Here is an 18,525-nt window from a genome sequence, read left to right as displayed (position 1 = left end):
ATGTATTATTTTTTAACTCTACTGATAAGAATGAGGTTTTAAGAATTAGAATTCTTAGATTCCAAAAGCCAGATTTAATTTTGATTTCATTATGCAGATGTTTGGCAAACTGGCTAAAGTGGCAGTTTATGCATCATGTAAACCATGGTTAATGGTGCACCATGAACACACCTACCTGGGCTCCTTTCCCATTTAGAAACAAACCACTAATCCTGGCTATGCATTGCATGTGAATCGTGGGTTATTGTTTCTTTCTTCCCTTCAGTAGCAGGGAGGAGCAAAGCGAGTGCAGTCAGCCTATGCATGGTGAGCCCTGATTTATGGCTAACTGTGACATAATAACTCATCAAGTGTGTGTTGGGACAACAATATGGACCTGTCAGGTCCATCTTCCCTACCTTGGTCTCCATGCATTTGATGTAATATCTACACAGTTTAGAGTGCTATGTATGTATGCCCGATACCCTTTGAAATCAGAGAGTTATCAGGTATGTGTAGGAATCTTAAACACTGTGCATTAAGCTCTCATGATTTGAAGGGTAAAACTCCATAATAGCAGGTATCCATGGACCATATTAAAAGAAGACAATGGCCAGTTTTTGTAAGAGTGAGCTGTGATAGGACCACAGAAAGACCCTTGTCATCCAATGCTAGTATGCCAGCCTTCCATATCTTACCTCTGAAAATCCCATTGCCAGTGTCACCACTCAATGAATTTTCTTCTCCACCCTCCTTGACCTCTCAGCTGCTAAATTAAAGAAATGGCTAGGAAAGAAACTGATGTCCATTGGTGACCCATTGGTGACCCTTCCTGACTTTCCATCTATGAGGATGGCTTAATCATGTGGATGGAATGGGCTGGTCATCATGGGCCATCCTTGGGACCTCAAAGAGCTCGATAAACACCCCAGCTCTTAGGTTTGACAGTTCTTATTTAGATGCTAGTTTGAATGTTCAGTTTACACAATCTGCTGAAAGCATTGCAGAGGCATTAAGTGATCTTTTAGACATGTGTTCAGGTACCATAGCATTTTACATTTTATTTGATGTGTGCTGGGAGACATGCTGATTAGCCTTAAATTGGAGAATGAGGCTACAAATCTGTTTGATAAGGATTGTAGATATTCTAATGAATAAAAACATGTTGCTTGGTGTTTTTTGGGATGATAAAATTATTATCTTCAGATGGTTTGCATATTGTTATAAAATGTTTTTAATCTGTTAACATTAAGTATGCTTAACAGTTTGTGCATGTTCAATGTGCCTTATTTGTGTTCAGCATGTTTGTTTCCTGACCAGTGGGTTTTATTCTAGATTATGTGCATGATGTTAAGTTGAAACTGTAAACATCACGTTTCTAAAGGGTACAAATTTAGAACAAATTAATAAATGATAAACATATGATTTACATTTGTATAGATGAGAGGGAAATACCCCTCAACAAACAGATACAAATGGTTCTGCTTGTCCATATGCATATCATTTAAATTCAATTATTTAAACAAAATGGGAACATGTTGTATCTTGTATATTTACAGTGCAATAATCTACATTGCATCTCAGAAGTCCCATATAGTTCATTGGGACTTATTCCCTGCTAGGTAGCAATTTCAGTACCTGGGATCTCAAGTCAACATTCTGTCTAAAGTTGCTGCCTATAATGTAGACCTTTTTTAGACTACATGGACTATTGATGTGACTCAATAAAAGACATCCTTATGTTTTTATAAAAAAGCCAACATTAATACAACATTAATACAAAAGTATGATTTTTCACTTGATTGAAAAATGTGGGATTGTATTTTGTACCCCCCCTTTTAAAAGTCCAAATGCAAATCAGGGGTGAATTGTATGTCTTATTTATATTACTGAATAATGTCGCTTGGAGAACAGCCTCCTTCCAAGCACAGAATACTTTTCTGTGGCTTTCTCTATGATTTATGTCCTCTTCCTGTCCGTTTTCTGATTCTTAATGAAGGAACAGAACCATGGGCTCAGTTTATTTATCAGTTATCTTTGATCAATACCTTCTGGGTGACTGTACTGTCAAAAAAAGTGGTCAAACTCTGGGAACTATAGAACATCATTATCATTGGAGATTCTTAGTCCCACGACAGGACTACCATTTATAGAGTTCCTAGAAAGAAATCTTTAGCAGTTAAATATGTCATGTTTTGGTGTCAAAAGGGAGGGGAAAGAAACCTGTCTTACTTCTTGCCTACTGAGTTTGCTTGAGTTTCCAAAATGTATTTATTTGTTACCTATACCATTATAAGAACAATTAAAATGCATGAAACATTCAAGTGAAATATTAAATATACTCTGAGGTCATTGTATCCACTGTCAATAGCAAAGATAGTGGAATAACTTTACCAAGTTGTTTTAGTTATTTTGGCTTAGAAAGTTGAAAAAAATATTTCCCAAGGGTGGACAGGGTACAAAATATAACATTCAGTATAATCATTTTAAAAATTAGTTTATATGTAAGTAGTGAGGCTTATTCTTATGTAAGTGTGATTTCAGCCATAGTCTTCTGACGTATCACAGTGGTTACATATGCATACATACTTACATTTTAATGGGCTATTTTCTTTTTATAGTTATGGAGACCAAAGGCTATCGCAATTATCCAAAAAGCCTAGATATGGAGAGACGCTGGAGTCAAGGCTCCCAGTCGATGGAGTATACTTCTGCAGGAGCAGAAGAGCGGTCCGAAGAGAGTAATAACTATATGGAGATAGTAAACGTGAGCTGTGCTTCTGGTGTTTTTCCAAACAGCAGTGCTCAAGGAAGCAACAAAGAAAAACCTGAACTACTTTCTTGCCTTCAGCAAGACCATAATCACCCTGGCATTTCACCCTCTGACATAAAAACTGAGTCAGACTCAAAGGAACTTTCTGCAACTGTAGCTGAATCAATGGGTTTGTACATGGATTCTGTAAGAGATGCTGATTTTACCTACGACCAGCAGAGTCAACAAGGCAACATAAATGCTGGAAAGATGTATCAGAATGTGGAACAACTCGTCAAGCTATACAAAGAGAATGGTCACCACACGTCTCCCTTGAACACCCCAAGCAGATCCCTGAGACCTCTAATATTGGAGTGTGCAAGCTCTATGAACGGTGGTATCATGCCAGGCACTGTCAAAAGCCCAAGAGTATGTCGAGAGAAGAGTCCTCCTGACTGTAGTCCTCAGAACATGACGACTTCAGTGTGCAGCCCTCCTGGAATTAATTCTGTATCATCATCTACACCTACTAACTTTGAAAATTTCACAGTAAATAGCCCGGTCAACCAAGGAACTCCTTTGTCATGTTCACCCAACATTGAAAACCGAGGCTCAATGCTGCACAGTCCTGCGCATGCTAGCAACGTGGGATCTCCTCTTTCTAGTCCTATAAGTAGCATGAAATCACCCATTTCAAGCCCTCCTAGTCACTGTAGTGTGAAATCTCCAGTTTCAAGTCCTAATAATATCACCATGAGATCCTCAGTATCCAGTCCTGCAAATATAAACTCAAGATGCTCTATTGCCAGCCCTTCCCATGCCAATAATAGGTCCACACTTTCTAGTCCAGCTGTTAGTACTGTGGGATCCTCTATGTGTAGTCCAGTAAATGGTTCACTAGCCTTTCCTGCATCGAGCACACCTGGTGGACCTGGCACAGGCCAAGACATCGTTCCTAGTCCAGATACAAAAGACAATAAAGGTGCTCTAGCAATCATATTTCCTAAAATAGAGGAAATGGAAGATGCCATCCCTAATAGTGAAGTAGCTAATCAAATGACTCTTGTTCAGCGTATAAAACCTGAACCCGAAGGGGTATTCAGTAGCTCATGTCTTGGAGAAAATAGCAAAATCAGTTCTGATTCTCCATTTTCAGTATCAATAAAGCAAGAATCAGCGAAACATTCTTGCTCTGGTGCTTCTTTTAAAGGGAATCAAACTGTAAATCCATTTCCATTTATGGATGGGCCCTATTTTTCATTCATGGATGATAAAGACTTTTATTCTCTTTCTGGGATTTTAGGACCACCTAATTCATTTGATGGCACATGTGAAAGTAGTGGGTTTCTAAATCCAGGCCTATCTGTAGGAATTAAACAGGAGCCTGATGAGAGCAGCTATTATCAAGAGAACACTCTGCCACCCTCTGCCATTGTTGGTGTGAATTCAAGTGGACAGTCATTTCACTATAGGATTGGAGCTCAAGGCAAAATATCTGTACACCGACCTGTTGGCAGAGAGCAGTCTTTTCAGCATATGAGCTCGTTTCCTCCAGTAAGTACTCTTGTGGAGCCATGGAAATCACATTCTGAATTGTCTGCCAGAAGAAATGATGGGTATCCAGTCCTAGAATACATTCCAGAAAATGTGTCAAGGTAAGTGTGCTCTTCTTGTACTGCATGAAAATAACGGTAGCCTTCATTTTCAATTTTGTTTTTGTTTGGTAATATTCTTCAAAACTGCACAGTAATGTGTGTTGCAATGTGTATTATTAGAATATTAGTCGGTTTCCCCTGTAAACACGCCAGATTTTGTTATTGGCTAGTTATGCACACTCAAGCAGCACATTTAAATTTTAAATTGTTAAAACATGTAATAATGTTTTTACTCATTTTAATGGTGATACTTTAGTAGGCTTCTGGGTTTCAGCATGAAAAGATCATTATATACAGAACATTAGCATGGAGATTCAATGGGTTTGGGGGGGGCGGTTTCTATCATTACTCCCAGTGCTTTGCAACCATTGCCTAAAAGTGTGAATCATATGGAGAAAAAATAATAATGTGGCTGTCAGGGATTATATTTACAAACTTTCCTTGATTGCATGTATGCATTAGTTTCCAATGGGCTAAATTTAGAAAATTACAAAGGCTTTTAGGAGCATTATTTCCCTGTTTGTACTAATTTATGAGCATAGTAGCTTAATTGTACTCTCAGATGCCTCCTGAAATTAGGAGAGTAGTAAAGCCTAATAACTTCTGAAACAATTACAAGATTGTAGTACAGTTGTATCTTGGTTTTTGAACAGCTTAGTTCACGAATAACTTGGAACTCAAACGTCGCAAACCTGGAAGTAGGTGTTCCGGTTTGCGAACCTTGCCTCGGAAGCTGAATGTCTGGTGCAACTTCTGTGGCTTCTGATTGGCTGCAGGAGCATCCTGCAGCCAATCGGAAGCCGTGCCTTGGTTTCTGAATGTTTCAGAAGTCGGATGGGCTTCCAGAACGCATTCTGTTCAAATACCAAGGTATGTCTGTATAGTGCAATTTAGTCCATTGAAAACAGTTCCATACTATGAAATCATTCCTTGCACAACAGACCACTGTAAACAATCCTGAAATCATAACCCTGTTTACTCAAGATGTGATCTACTAAATTCTGGGGGACCATTCCACAGTTGTCATAGTTGTGCAGAATGCTTAACCTTTTTTAAAAAATACAAGTGTGAGTGTTAAGAAAAGGAGGCGGCTGTTGTTCAGATTTCTAGGGATGTCCTAAGAAAGTCTATGGTTTCTTCTTTGCACTGCTTGTTTAGAGTTCCCTCCCAGCCTTTCACATCCTCTTATCCTGGTTTTAGTCATACCTTTCTCACAAGCCCTTTCTCATTAATTATTTTATGTATTATTCTATACGTTGTACCCAAACACATGCCACTAATCCCTAACACTGTGCTTTAAAATGAAAAATTGGAATGGGTCACCATTGAGTGGTTGCTCAACCCTTTCCATTGCTCACCACTGCTTCCTCCAAATTGTCCTACTAAGTAGCTTGCCCATGCTGTGGGGTTTCCAAACACTTCGGGAGCATTGTTATGGAGGAGAATGATCCAGAGTGGAGGAGGAATTTGGGGTGAATAAAAAGGATCAAGTTGCCCTTCTTTCCCCTGCCGCTGCTTTGTTTTACGTTTTTCCATCTCCAATCAACTTTTCATCTTGAAAATTGTGCCGTTAGGCCATCAGGGATCAGTAATGGGTGGGTCATATTCTCTTTACCCTTTTCAGTCTTCCTGTTATTCGTATAATTCATCATTTAGTTTTCTGAATCATCTGTTTCCTGGTGGTTTACAACGCTACAGTTCTATATACCTGATTGGTTCTCCTGCCTCTCTTGCCCTAGTTTCTCTTGGCTATCCCTGAATCCATCCATGGGTGCCTGTTTCTCTGTGTTTAACTCAGAGCGGGGGTGGGGGGGTGGAAGGGGGATCTTGTCTTTTCCTCTTCCTTTTATCACCTTCCTTCTTACAGCCACCTTCCTCTTATTCCATGTTCTTCTGCTTGCCAATTCTTGTATTTCCCCCCACTTGATTAATATTTATAGGATTTTAGAATTTTCTTCATATTTCTGACTAGCTTGTCAACACAGCTTTGTTTTTTAAATCTGAAATAAGTTGCAATTCTTTTTTAAAAAAGCAGTTCCTTTAAAAATAATGTTGGTATAGTAGAAGTGTGTATTTGCCTTTATAGAATGGAGGCTATCAGTTAAGATATCATGTATGGTCCTGTCCTTCTGTTCTGGTGACACCAAATCATTTTCCAGATCATATTACATTATGTTGGTAGAACAGACCTTCCACATTTTCTTTAATTTGGGGACTTAGGAACTCTTGTCACTTTGAAGTGCTCTACAGTTCATATTAGTTTTATCCTCAAGGTAGCCTACTGTCAGGTGGGGAATTAATATCCAAGGAGTTGTGCATTAGTTATATATATATAGTATTTCCAAGGTATGCAATTATCTGGGAGAAAAGGCTGCTTGCAATGTTGAACCTGCCCAATTTGACCGATATTGTATCCGCTCATTATGTTACTAATAAACAATGTTTTCTTTAGAAAAAATATAGCAGTGGGGAGGAGACGTCCATTTTACAGCATTGCCAGGTCTACTCTTCCCAGGCACATACATCCTTCAGAGTTTGTTGGCCTCACTTTAGAAATCTGGTTTGTCATTTCCTGACGGGGTGCATGGCAACTGTAGTTTCCTGTGTTTTCCAGCCCAGTTAATTTAATGGGGGTACAAACTACAATGTGATGCACCTCAGCTTCTCTGGTCTTCTTCAAGCCAGTGCTTTTTTCTTTAAAAAAAAATGTTTAGGGGTACTCTAATTTTTCTACTCATATTGAAATACTGCCCTTAAATAAAGCCAAACTTAGACTCACAAAATTTTTAGGGGGTATGCGTACCCCTGCGTGCCCCCAGCAAAAAAAGCACTGCTTCAAGCCCTTTTATACTTTCAGCGCCCCCCTCCCCATTCCCAAGAGGTAGTTTGATTAGGAAGGGGTTAAGTTTCTGGGAGTTCTGCAACAAGGTTTCCAAGGTTTGTTTGCTTTTTTGAATTTTATTGGGGGGAAAGCTTGGACAGACCCAACCATTTTCTGAAAGAGCTTAGGGGAAAACTCACTTGTTAAAAGTGTGGTAATGACTAGCAAACTGAACTTCATTAAGTGATTTTGGCTATGCATTTATTGGAATCCACACAGGGCTCTTTCGCGTGGAAGATAATAGTAGCAACAACTCACTAGATTAATGGTTCTCAAATCAGACACACACTTCCTGCCTTATTTACAGTAATGAATAATCACCTTCTAATATGCATAAAAAATTAGTGTTTTATATATTTGCCTGGCAAAGCCAAACACTTCCAAATGATCTTGGATTTAAGAAGCACTCTGCCTATAATTATCCTAAGTAGTTTTGCATAGCATATTTACCTAATTTTGATCAGAAAGGTACAAATAAGTTACATCTTCGGGAACTGTACAGAGAAATGATCAGAAGCTATGTTTTCTTTTTCTAAAACAGCTGCTTGATACAAAACTGTACTAGGATTTTCATGTATGTTGAACGATCAGAGATCTAGTTCTTCCTGTGAGTCCTGCAAGTGAGGGGAAGTGATTAACAAAGGAGGGGCTTCCTGTAAGGGCAGTCAGTTTTCCCACACTTTGTTGTTTGTCTTTTTCTTACACAACAACATAAACTGGATCTTTTCAGACCTACAAAATACAGTACCTGCTAAATGTTGCTCTCAATATCATCTTTGTTGTTTTATATATCTTAATGGGGTTTTAATTAGCCAATTATTTGTTGAGTAGTTTTTCTATACAAATATTATATATATTTTATTAAAATACATTAGAAATACTTGCATATTTTTCTGCTGTAGGAATTGGCATCCTACTGTTAGAACTTTTGGTTAGCCAAGAAGCAGTCTCTCTCACAAGCAAAGTTGACAGAGAACTAGGGGATACAGTGGTTTGATCAGCAACAGGGAAGACAGATAGGCCTGTGAAGGATCCATGCTAGAGATGGATATATTCCTGTGTGGGTTTTCTAAGGAAGCTCAGGAAGTAACAAAAGAGTCTGGGGAAACCCTGTGTCATTTGTTCACAATTATTTTCAAGCCTAATGGGCCTCCCTGAGGATTTCAGGCCGAACAGGGAAATGTTTTTGGCGATCATAAAGGACATGCTCGTAACTTTTCCCTTGTACAGTAAAAGTCTGTAACGCCAAAGTTCAGGATAAATTGAGCCCTAGTTCTGCTCAAATTTGGCATGAATTCAATGGGAAGAGAAGGCCATCAGTGTCCATACAATATTCTTGTTCCATTTGCTGAGTATAAAGATTCAGTGGTCAAATTACACCAGTCTATGGAATCCACCAACCCTCTCAGAAAACCATATCACCCTTTTAAATGAGGAAGGGACAAATTCTTCCCTTCCATCAGCTGTCTTTTGAAAACTATATTGCCATATGATTTTTCTCTTTTGAACCAATCAGTATTTGTTGATGTTTTATTGATGTTTTGAATGATGTTTTCATAGATGATTTCCCCTAGTATTAGTTTTGTAAGGTCTTGATGTATTTTTTGAAACTGTCGATTATGAAAAGTTTCAGGGGTCACAATTACATCATTGTATGGAATCCACCGAACCCCTCAAAACTACATAGCACCTTAAAACAAAATACACAGAGGAAGGAACAAAGACACAATGAGTCATTATTCTCATGTCTTTCCTACAATGAGTTTGCAAAGGGCTTATTACCTTTGCAGTGTTTGTCATGGCATCACACCAGACAACCAGGAAGTGATGCAAGCAATTTCTCTCTCACTCAGCTGAGCTTTGATGGGTTTGGGGTGGTGTGAGTGGAGGACTATGGGTGGAAAAGTCTGAATGAAAATTCCCCCCAAGCCCAATTCTTCACAGGCAGTGTTAGTGTGGGAAGTAGCCATATCACAGATCCTTGCCATTTTCTTTTTTATGATACTGGAGCAATTTGGGAACAAATCACACACACAGCCTTTCAAGCAGCTGATATAATATTGAAACTGGTTCGTAGACCCAAGTAATCTTCCCTGCCACCTCTCAAATATTGGAAACTTTCATACACATGTAAAATTCTTTTTTATTTCAATGATCAAGGAAGGCTTAAAGCCCACCAGAAAATGGTATTTGTATCACTTCAGTGATTGAACAATATATTTAGAGTCAAAATACAATACTTTATTAAAATGATTGTCTGAGTGAGAGTGCAGTTCTAAACTTGTGATTGTGCCAGCAACATAATTTTCAAAAGTGGTTTGGGAAAATGTCACAGTTACTTGAAAAAACAATAAAGCTGAAGAGGCTGACCTTTTGTACGGCTTCAGCAAAAGTTTTCCTTTTTTAAAAAAAGGCAGTGAACTCTTCGCTTGCAACTTTCTAGATACCCCGCCTAACACATTTACTTTTCCTTAGTTAGGCTCTCAATTTTTTTTAGAAACAAAAGGGGCTAAACACAATGGGTTGGATCCAAACCAGATTGTCCTATTGATAGCAGATGGACTACAGCATGACCAACCTGGGCTGCAGTCATTTTGAAAGTAGGCCCATTGAACTGAATGAGACTGACTTCTGAGTAAATATGGACATCGTTTCCCTTTAAGTCTGGATACAGAAATGTGAAGTTAAAAGGGTATATTGACTAGGTCAATCCAGCATATCAGCAATTCACGCTTAGAGTATTATTACTGTTCCCTGAGACTTTTTGTTTTGTTTTGTTGAGGTTTCTGCCCATTTCTAATTGCCCCATTATAAGATTTGCTGCTCAATTGAACAACTGGCATTGTAGACACATTCCCTTGGTCTTGCAGGCAGATATTTGCAGTGTTGCAAACAGTGCAAATATTTGACTTTGGTATACACAAGTTGAAATATAGGCCAACCCAGGAACGGTCAAATTTTCTTTGTATTCTGTTCTTTGCTTTTCCAAACAAGACTTTTGATTTTCATCTTTTTTTCCAACAACTAGGCAAGCATGATGTCCCGTTAGTTTTTAAAACTATGTTTTATAGAAGCATTGTTGAAATTTAACCAGAAACTGTAAGACAGTAAAGTATGCTGTCGTGCTGTCTCCTTGTTTATGCATACTTTCCCCCTTCGGCTGTGTTTTTACTTCTCTTGATGCTTATCAACTTTTTAAAAAAAACTATACAAGATGAAATGTGCCTCTCCTTCGCAGACCTGGAGAAATCATATGTAGACTTTCTCTCTGTTTATCAATTTGGGGAGGTTTCTGTTCGAAACTGTTTCTTGTTATGGTGGGAAAGAGGAGCTGTGTGTTTATGCTGGCTGAACCCCCATGGGCCTTGCTGAAGCAATCACATTTAGGATAACTGCCAAAATGAGGATGTTCATATTGATTTTTGGATTCTAGTGATAGTTGGACAAACTTGGTCAGTGACATTCTAACACCTGGAACCCAAACAAATTACTTGGAAATAAGTTCCATTGGAATTCAGGGAACTTAGTTTCCACATAATGTGTTTAGGACTGGGCAGTAATTTAAGTTAAAAGTTATTTTAATTTAACCTTTTATTTCCTTATGGTTGCCTGTATTTGAGTAATTTTGTTAACCTGCCAACTTTTTAATGGCTTTGAGTTTCCCTTAGTCATCTTCTTGGGAATCTAGGGACTTGGCCAATCATGACAGTGGTTCACAGGGAAAAATACATATCTGACATAGGCAGATTTCAGGCATGTAAGAAAGCTCAGAGAAAAGATCCCATTGTGTTAATTATGGTCAATTTATGGAAGTGTTTCAGTGTTGGGATGCTTGCAATGGAGCATCTGTTTAAGAAAGTTTGTTTTTAAAGCAGTTTTAAGAATGAGTGTGAAGTCTATGTAACCCTCCGGTTGGAAGGAAGCTTGCTATTTAGAAGTAGGAAATTTGAATCGAGATTTTCTCCCTTTATAAATGTGTAGTTGAAGTGTTAAGGCGAAGGCTGCCTTCCTTATATCACTGCATACTATTATTCAGCAAAGATCTTGGCTCCGATTCAGTTCAGTATGCACATGCAAACGGCTCTTCTTGCCAGGCATGGGAGGCAGAGATCTCTGCGTGCAAATCTGATCCATAGCAGATAATGGGAAAACCCCAGGAATTAGTTTGATGGATTGTAGCCACTGGGTACAATCCCAAATTCTACCAAAGAAATTAGCTTAGTTAAATGGGATGTGGATTGCACCCATTCTGGCAGAGCCGTGGGCTTTGTCTATATGTGGGAGGTCTGTTCACACTATGGGGCTTCCTCATTCCGTGCAAGGATAGGAGCAACTCTCCACACACACACACCACTGCTCATTAGACTGGAGAGCTGTGGAGTGGAGCCACTATGATTGAGAGGCATGATTTATTTCTACAGTAATTTAGGGCCTCAATCAAAGTTCACTGGAGATGGATAAAAAAAAGGTTTCTGTTCTTGCTAAATGCTGAATCAAGGCAGTGGCAAGTGGAAAGGAGGGGGGAGGTAACATATTGCTTATAAGAGCTTTAAAAAGGTCAGTGGTTAATTAGTTACCAGGAGAATAAAGACTTTCTCATTTGCTGTGGGTTAACACAGCTATAATTTTAGTTATAGCTTACTGTACTTTGTGCTGAAAACCATATAGTCTGGGGGTGTGTAGGTGCGTATGAAAAGATAAATTTGCTCAGTCCTAAAAACTGACTTTCTGCTCTTGAAACCTACTGTCTCCAGGTGTTGTTTCGTATGATATTTATGTATTCTGCATTAACTATCTTGTTTCTACATTACAGTTTGAATAAAAGACACTTTAAAAAATTGAAATTGGAACAATATCCATTATTTGCTGTGTAGTCTAGGAGATCTCTTAAACTCTGGAGAACACTGTACTATTAAAATCTGAAACTCTTGCACACTGCCTATTTCTGAATTAGTCCCTGTCTTTCAATTGAATCTTATTTCGTTATTTAAAACAGCGATTTCAACTTCCATTGCTGCGTTAGAATATATTGCTTGTGGTTTACTGCAAAATTAGAATCGAAAAATGCAATGGAGCAAGTTTCAGTATACCTAGGAAAACTGTTCCTAACTTGATTAAGCCATCCTAGGCCTATGGTTGACAATTTGGGTTGTCACTTTGAGAAGGCAGAGGAGTTTTTTAGGGTCATATGTGGAGGCAGGACAACACTCGTCTCCAGCTTTGTCAGAATAGGTCATGTGCTTCTTCTTACTGGGAGTGGAGAGTGGGAACTCTAGATATGGGCCCAGCCATGCACTTCTGTTGCTTCAACAAACTCAGAAGCAATAACATAGGAAAAGAACTCTGCTTGAAATGTGTGTGGTTCATTTTAACTGTCACTGAGCCAAAAAGCAAAGAAGTGATTTTTGTGAACTTAGTTGTTGGTGCTGAAAGAAATTTTAAGGGGAGTATTGTTGCAAAGGGAAATAAAATTGTTCACCTGTTTTGTTTATTATTTATTAAAACATACTTATATACTGCCTTTTATGAAAACATCTTCAGGTGGGTTACAATAAAACCCATTAAAAATCCAGCTGCATTAACAGTACAAAATTGAATTTCAAATTATAGCAATTCACTGGCATTAAGAGCCAGCAAAGGTCTCAAAAAACCAAGAGGGTTTTTAGCATGTGCCAAAACAGTATCATTGTGTTTGCCATATTTCCGGAAGTCATGCGCTATTGTTTCTAGAGAACCTTGCAGTTTTACAGATATGCAAGTGTTTGTGTTAAATAGTCGTACCATTCTTTAGAGGAAATCTGCACTTCAGTTCCAGACATGTCTCTGAAAATGCCCATTCCATTAATTTCAATGTAATTTACTTCTTTATTTCCAAGAAGGTTTATATATGGCATCCCAGTCCTTATTACCCACATTATGTGGAAGTGCCCATTGAAATTTAAACTGTCAACCAGTTGGTCTAAGATCGGTCAGATAGTAAAATGGCAACTTCTTACTGTTTCATTGCTTCAAGGTAGCATTGCCCCACCTGCCTAGATTGAATTTGCCCTCAGTGATGTCATCTAGAAGTGACTGACCTGGTGGGGCACTGCCACAACCAGAGCTCTTGGCAGCTGCTCACTGGGGTGAGCCACTTCAGATGTCTTCACCTTTATTATAAGATAAACTAGGATCACCTGTGTTACCTGCCCAAGTAACATAGCATTGTGGTGTCATCATGTTCATTGCATTATCTCTCTAGGAATGAGAAATAAGTCATAACCATAGGAAAAAACAGATTAAAACAGCTTAGAAAAAGATGATAACCGGCACAATGAACAGCTTTGAAAGGAAATATCTCTGTCTCCTTGAAAGCAAAAAATCAAAACTGGTGAGCATCGGTGCAGCCCGAAGTGTTAATGTGATGGTGCCTTGGTTCTGGCCCCCCTACTGAAGCATATGGGAATTCTAACCGAACTTATTGACTCATTAATATGCTATAGGATTGAACATGGGTCTAGATACCCTACATGAGAGAATTCATATTTGACCCTAGTATTAAGGGTGTTGTCTGCTTGGCCAAGTCACCATTTGGTTATCTAGGTTCTGGGATTGGATGCCACCTGCTGTTCACTGAATACATTGCAATATTCCTTTGATGTGTAGGCCCATTCTATATTAGAGTGGGGGTTTTTTAGTGCTGTCCTTTTATACAACTGTTAGCTTTAATATATTAGACTGGATTGGTCATATCACAAGTAGCATCTCTACTTTAGATCCAGCCTAGAATTTGCTTCCTTTTGACATCATTGATCACAAATCAATATCCACCTTTTTTTTCTTAATTAAAGTTGACAGCTAAATAAAAAGTATAATATCTCCCATTCTCTCTAAATTCTTCAGTGGCTTGGCAAAGTATAGGATTTTACATTTATCAAGAAATTACATATCAAATTAAAGTTAGCACATGCAGAACTAAACCAGAGGTTTTCTGCTTCTGTGGATTATACTGCGCATATATATTTACATTGCCATATTTTATGCTGGATATTATTTTCCTTTTACCGCTGACATAAACAGCTTTGATATCAAGTGCAAAAGGATTGTCCACCACTATGCTCTTTATATGGAAAAAAGCCTGTTCTTTTAATTCTAAGCAATTCTCTTCCAATTCAGTATCAGCCAAATCTAATAGGAAATGTGTGGGCAGACCATGCTGTTTACAACGCTCCAAAGTATATTCCAACGCCAACCTTGTCTCATACTTCAAGAGCCATCAACCAACATAATCCTCTCCACCTCCCACATTTCTTGCTAGATGTTGCACTCACTAATATGTTTCCTTGCTTAATGAAGGGATCTTGCCTGAATTCTAAGGTGAACCTTTAAAGAAGGAATACAATCTTGTATTACATTAATGATAGAATAATTTGTTTCAGAACAGTGGTAAGAACTGTGTAGACCAGCGTTTGAAACTTCCATTGTTCTAGGTGCATTTTGTGACAGGGAATTTCATTAGCGTCAGCAGTTTCTGAGCTCTGGGTGCAGTACTGTGCCAAAGATTTCAGAGTAAAACTGCAGAGTGGAAGGAAAGGAGGACCCTTTTCTGCCTCCCCACTTCCAGCTATTCTCTAAAGACTGGAGAAGACTCTAAAGACTCTTAAGAATATTAGGGGGTTGGGCAGGGGTAGCATGGCTTTGTTTTTGCAGTCTTCAGATGAGGACTAGATCATGTGAAAAATGAATATAAGATTTTAACTGCAGTTCATTCTTTTTCAGCTTTGTAGTCTTGTTATATAAAAAAATGTGTGCCTAGACATTCTGTTGTTGCACCCATAACCTAGGTTTAAGGTGCAATTTCATATCTCAGTTTCTGACACTGGTGTAGTCTGAAGGTGCATATGGGGTAGAGAAGGATCATACCCACTAGTTCTCTCCATCTACCTCCCTTCCCCATTGAGCATAATACCTGCATGCGTACACACTGCACACATCAGCTTTGCAGGCATTTATGCTCAGTGTGTCTTGAAGGGAGAAAGGAACAGCATGTATGTTCACCCCCACCCTCTTTCTCTGTTCCCCAGTATACACCAGACTGGCACTTACACCAATGTTTCTGCATCTCTGTGTGCAATGCCCCTCCCCCTTCTTGTAGAATACTTTATTCCAGATTCTCTATATGGTTGTTGTTGTTTAGTCGTTTAGTCGTGTCCAACTCTTCATGACCCCATGGACCAGAGCACGCCAGGCACTCCTGTCTTCCACTGCCTCCCGCAGTTTGGTCAGACTCATGTTTGTAGCTTCGAGAACACTGTCCAACCATCTCATCCTCTGTCATCCCCTTCTCCTTGTGCCCTTCATCTTTCCCAACATCAGGGTCTTTTCCAGGGAGTCTTCTCTTCTCATGAGGTGGCCAAAGTATTGGAGCCTCAGCTTCAGGATCTGTCCTTCCAGTGAGCACTCAGGGCTGATTTCCTTCAGAATGGATATGTTTGATCTTCTTGCAGTCTATGGGACTCTCAAGAGTCTCCTCCAGCACCATAATTCTCTATATGGTAGAGTCACATAAATTTATAACTGGAAAAGGCTTGTGCATCCCTTTAGAGTCCATTTCCCTAAAGCAAGGTTGGGGAACCTCAGAACCAGGGAATGAATTAATCCCTCCAATATGCCCTGTCTGGCTCTCGGGACTTTTCCTGGCCTCACCCCTCCCTAGTCCTGTTCTGTGCCCTCCTCAAGTGCTTCAGCCTGGTTAGAATGTGTATTTCAATTGTGTTGCTTCTTCTTTCTTGCCTAGATGGAGTTGTGTGCAGGTGTGTATGTGTTTTGTGTGTAGAAACCTATTGACCTTTACATGGTTGGAATGTTGCCTGTTGTAGAAATGTAAGAATCGCGTCCACTTTTGCCTCAGGTGCTACCCATGAGGAAATGAAACCCTTGAGTTGAAAAAGGTTGATCATCCTGGCCCAAAACATCCCCTTGTCTGAAAGATTAGAAGGAAGTCAGTCCCCCAACTTCCCTAGACTAGGCAATTTCTTTCTGAACTTGACAGCATTTCTCTCTCCCCACACTAACATTTGACTTAAATAATATCTTCGCCTTGGTCTCAAAGGACAGGGTGAATGGCTGTTTTGTATGTTCCTGCCAATATCCTTTTATATATTTGTAGCTTTGTGCTCTCATATGTCCCCACCCTCCCATTTTTAAATCTTCCACATAAATTACAAAGCGCTCATGTAAAGAGGAAAAGAACTCTTTTTTTGGCGACTTCTACAGATTTATGCACTTGATAATTTCTGTTGTGTATTCTTAGATCTATGATTGCATACCAGTGATTGTAGACTTTTCTTAACTATAATGATCATGGGCACGGGTCAGTCTCTTGCACAATAATTGTACCAGTGTAGCTGTATCCATTATTTGTCTTCACATTTGTGTGTGTTGGTCCTAAAGCAAACATTAAGAGGGCAAATTACATAATGATAAGGTGTGAAAGTACAAAGACTGGCAGTGTGCCATTGACATCGTTCATTGTATGCAATGGCTCTTAGTACTGAAAACTTCAGAAGCATCTTGGAATTTGACAGAACTGCTTTAAAGAAGGTGACTGTATGAGCAGGGCCATTAAGCTCATTGCAATATGTTCTTGATCTGAACTAATTGTAATATCACTCTGTAATATGCTATAATTTAGTATAGTACTGTAATTTAGTTTGGTACTAGTTATTTTTTTATTAACTAGCTTTTGCTTTTTTTTCTTGTCTTTAGCTTGAATTCAAGAAAGGAAAGCCTCCTGCCCTTTGCAGCAGCTAATCCACTGTTTAATCCATGGGAGCCCTCTCTTTTTCTTTACTGTACAGTCATACCTCGGGTTACATACGCTTCAGGTTACAGACTCTGCTAACCCAGAAATAGTACCTCGGGTTAAGAACTTTGCTTCAGGATGAGAACAGAAATCGCGCAGCAGTGGCGCGGCGGCAGCGGGAGGCCCCATTAGCTAAAGTGGTGCTTCAAGTTAAGAACAGTTTCAGGTTAAGAACGGACCTCCAGAATGAATTATGTTCTAACCCGAGGTACCACTGTATTTCTTATAATATGCTTATCCTTTCCAATACCTGCTATAGATATGGCATTCAATATCGTAAACTCTCACAACTGAAACAGGATGTGTCAGGGGTTCAGGAGCAGAGGCGAGGGCAAGGGAGGAAACAGAGAGCGAGGGGGAGGAGGCAGAAGAAAAGATGAGTGATGACGACGACCCAAGATCTCCGAGTCTTTCCAGTGAATCAGAAGATTCACAAAAAGGAGCACCAGTGGCCAGGGCAAGGGGGGAGACTAGGGGGACACCCCAGGAAGATAGAGCCAGAGGGGACTCAGAGGGGAGCAGTTGGAAATCGGGACCAGCGTCACCGCCAGAGAGCAGGGATGAGGAAGAGCGCCAGGGATCAAGCGCTGGCAGCTCACAACAGGAGGGAGGGCACGAGTCAGGAGTGGCCACACCTCCATCGGGGAGCGAAGAGACGGTTAGACGGAAAGTGGAAGGTTGGGCGCGCGCGCCAAGTTCAAATGCACAGGAAGGTGGCGCAGTAGGCAGCCCGGAAAGGGAGCCAGGTCCTAAAGCCCGGCGCAAGGAGACAGAAGGGTCCGGGGGGTCAGCGTCAGAAGAATCCCGGAAGGAAGAGACCCCGGGGGGCAGAGGGACCCAGAGGAGAACTGTCAGGCGGAAAAGGTGGAGCAGGGCTAGGATATTAAGTTGGTGCACAAGGGGCGGAGACTCAGACGGAGCTTCGCCGATCTAAGCATAAGACGTAGCGTTGCACGCAGCAGCTTGAGGATGCAGACTGTAACTCAATAAAGACTTTTATTTAATGATCGCTGGCTAGCGTGATCCTCTGTGAGCTAGGATCTGGAAGCAACCCTGACAGGATGCATAAAATAAAGACAGCCATAGGTTATGTTGTTTTCAAGCCAGTGACCGGAAATGCTTAGGAATTACGTTTGACCACAAGGAACTTTGTGAAATTGAAGGAAGTAATTTACCATCTTCTTTATTAATATAAACAATGAAGGGGCACCTTCATTGATTTTTACATTTTGACTCCTCTAGACTGTCTATTGCGCTCTGCCGATTTCTCAGCCAAAACTAATCCACTAACTCTGTAGATTAAATTACATGTGGCCACCTTGAACAGTGTGGAAAGGGGCATGGGAGGTTGCTGTGGGGAGAAAAGGGACAGGAAGATTTCCTTCTGGGTGATTCTTTAAGTTAACTCATCCCA

The 18,525-nt window shown here is 39.9% G+C and overlaps 1 protein-coding gene across 5 annotated transcripts in view; it reads left to right on the top strand.

Moving 5' to 3' along the window:
* NR3C2 (nuclear receptor subfamily 3 group C member 2) overlaps positions 1-18,525 on the top strand; it is a 134,312-nt gene that overhangs the window by 6,396 nt on the left and 109,391 nt on the right. For all 5 annotated transcript variants that reach the window (XM_082237580.1, XM_082237579.1, XM_082237577.1 and 2 more), the window contains one exon: positions 2,601-4,386. In XM_082237580.1, the coding sequence (XP_082093706.1) occupies positions 2,603-4,386 (1,784 nt within the window). In that variant the 5' untranslated portion in view covers positions 2,601-2,602. Of the gene's footprint in view, positions 1-2,600; positions 4,387-18,525 lie in introns of those variants that run through there.

The sequence above is a fragment of the Podarcis vaucheri genome (genome assembly GCF_965113315.1).
Source record: "Podarcis vaucheri genome assembly, chromosome: 9".
Taxonomy (NCBI): domain Eukaryota; kingdom Metazoa; phylum Chordata; class Lepidosauria; order Squamata; family Lacertidae; genus Podarcis; species Podarcis vaucheri.
This window is presented reverse-complemented; position numbering and strand designations above follow the sequence as displayed.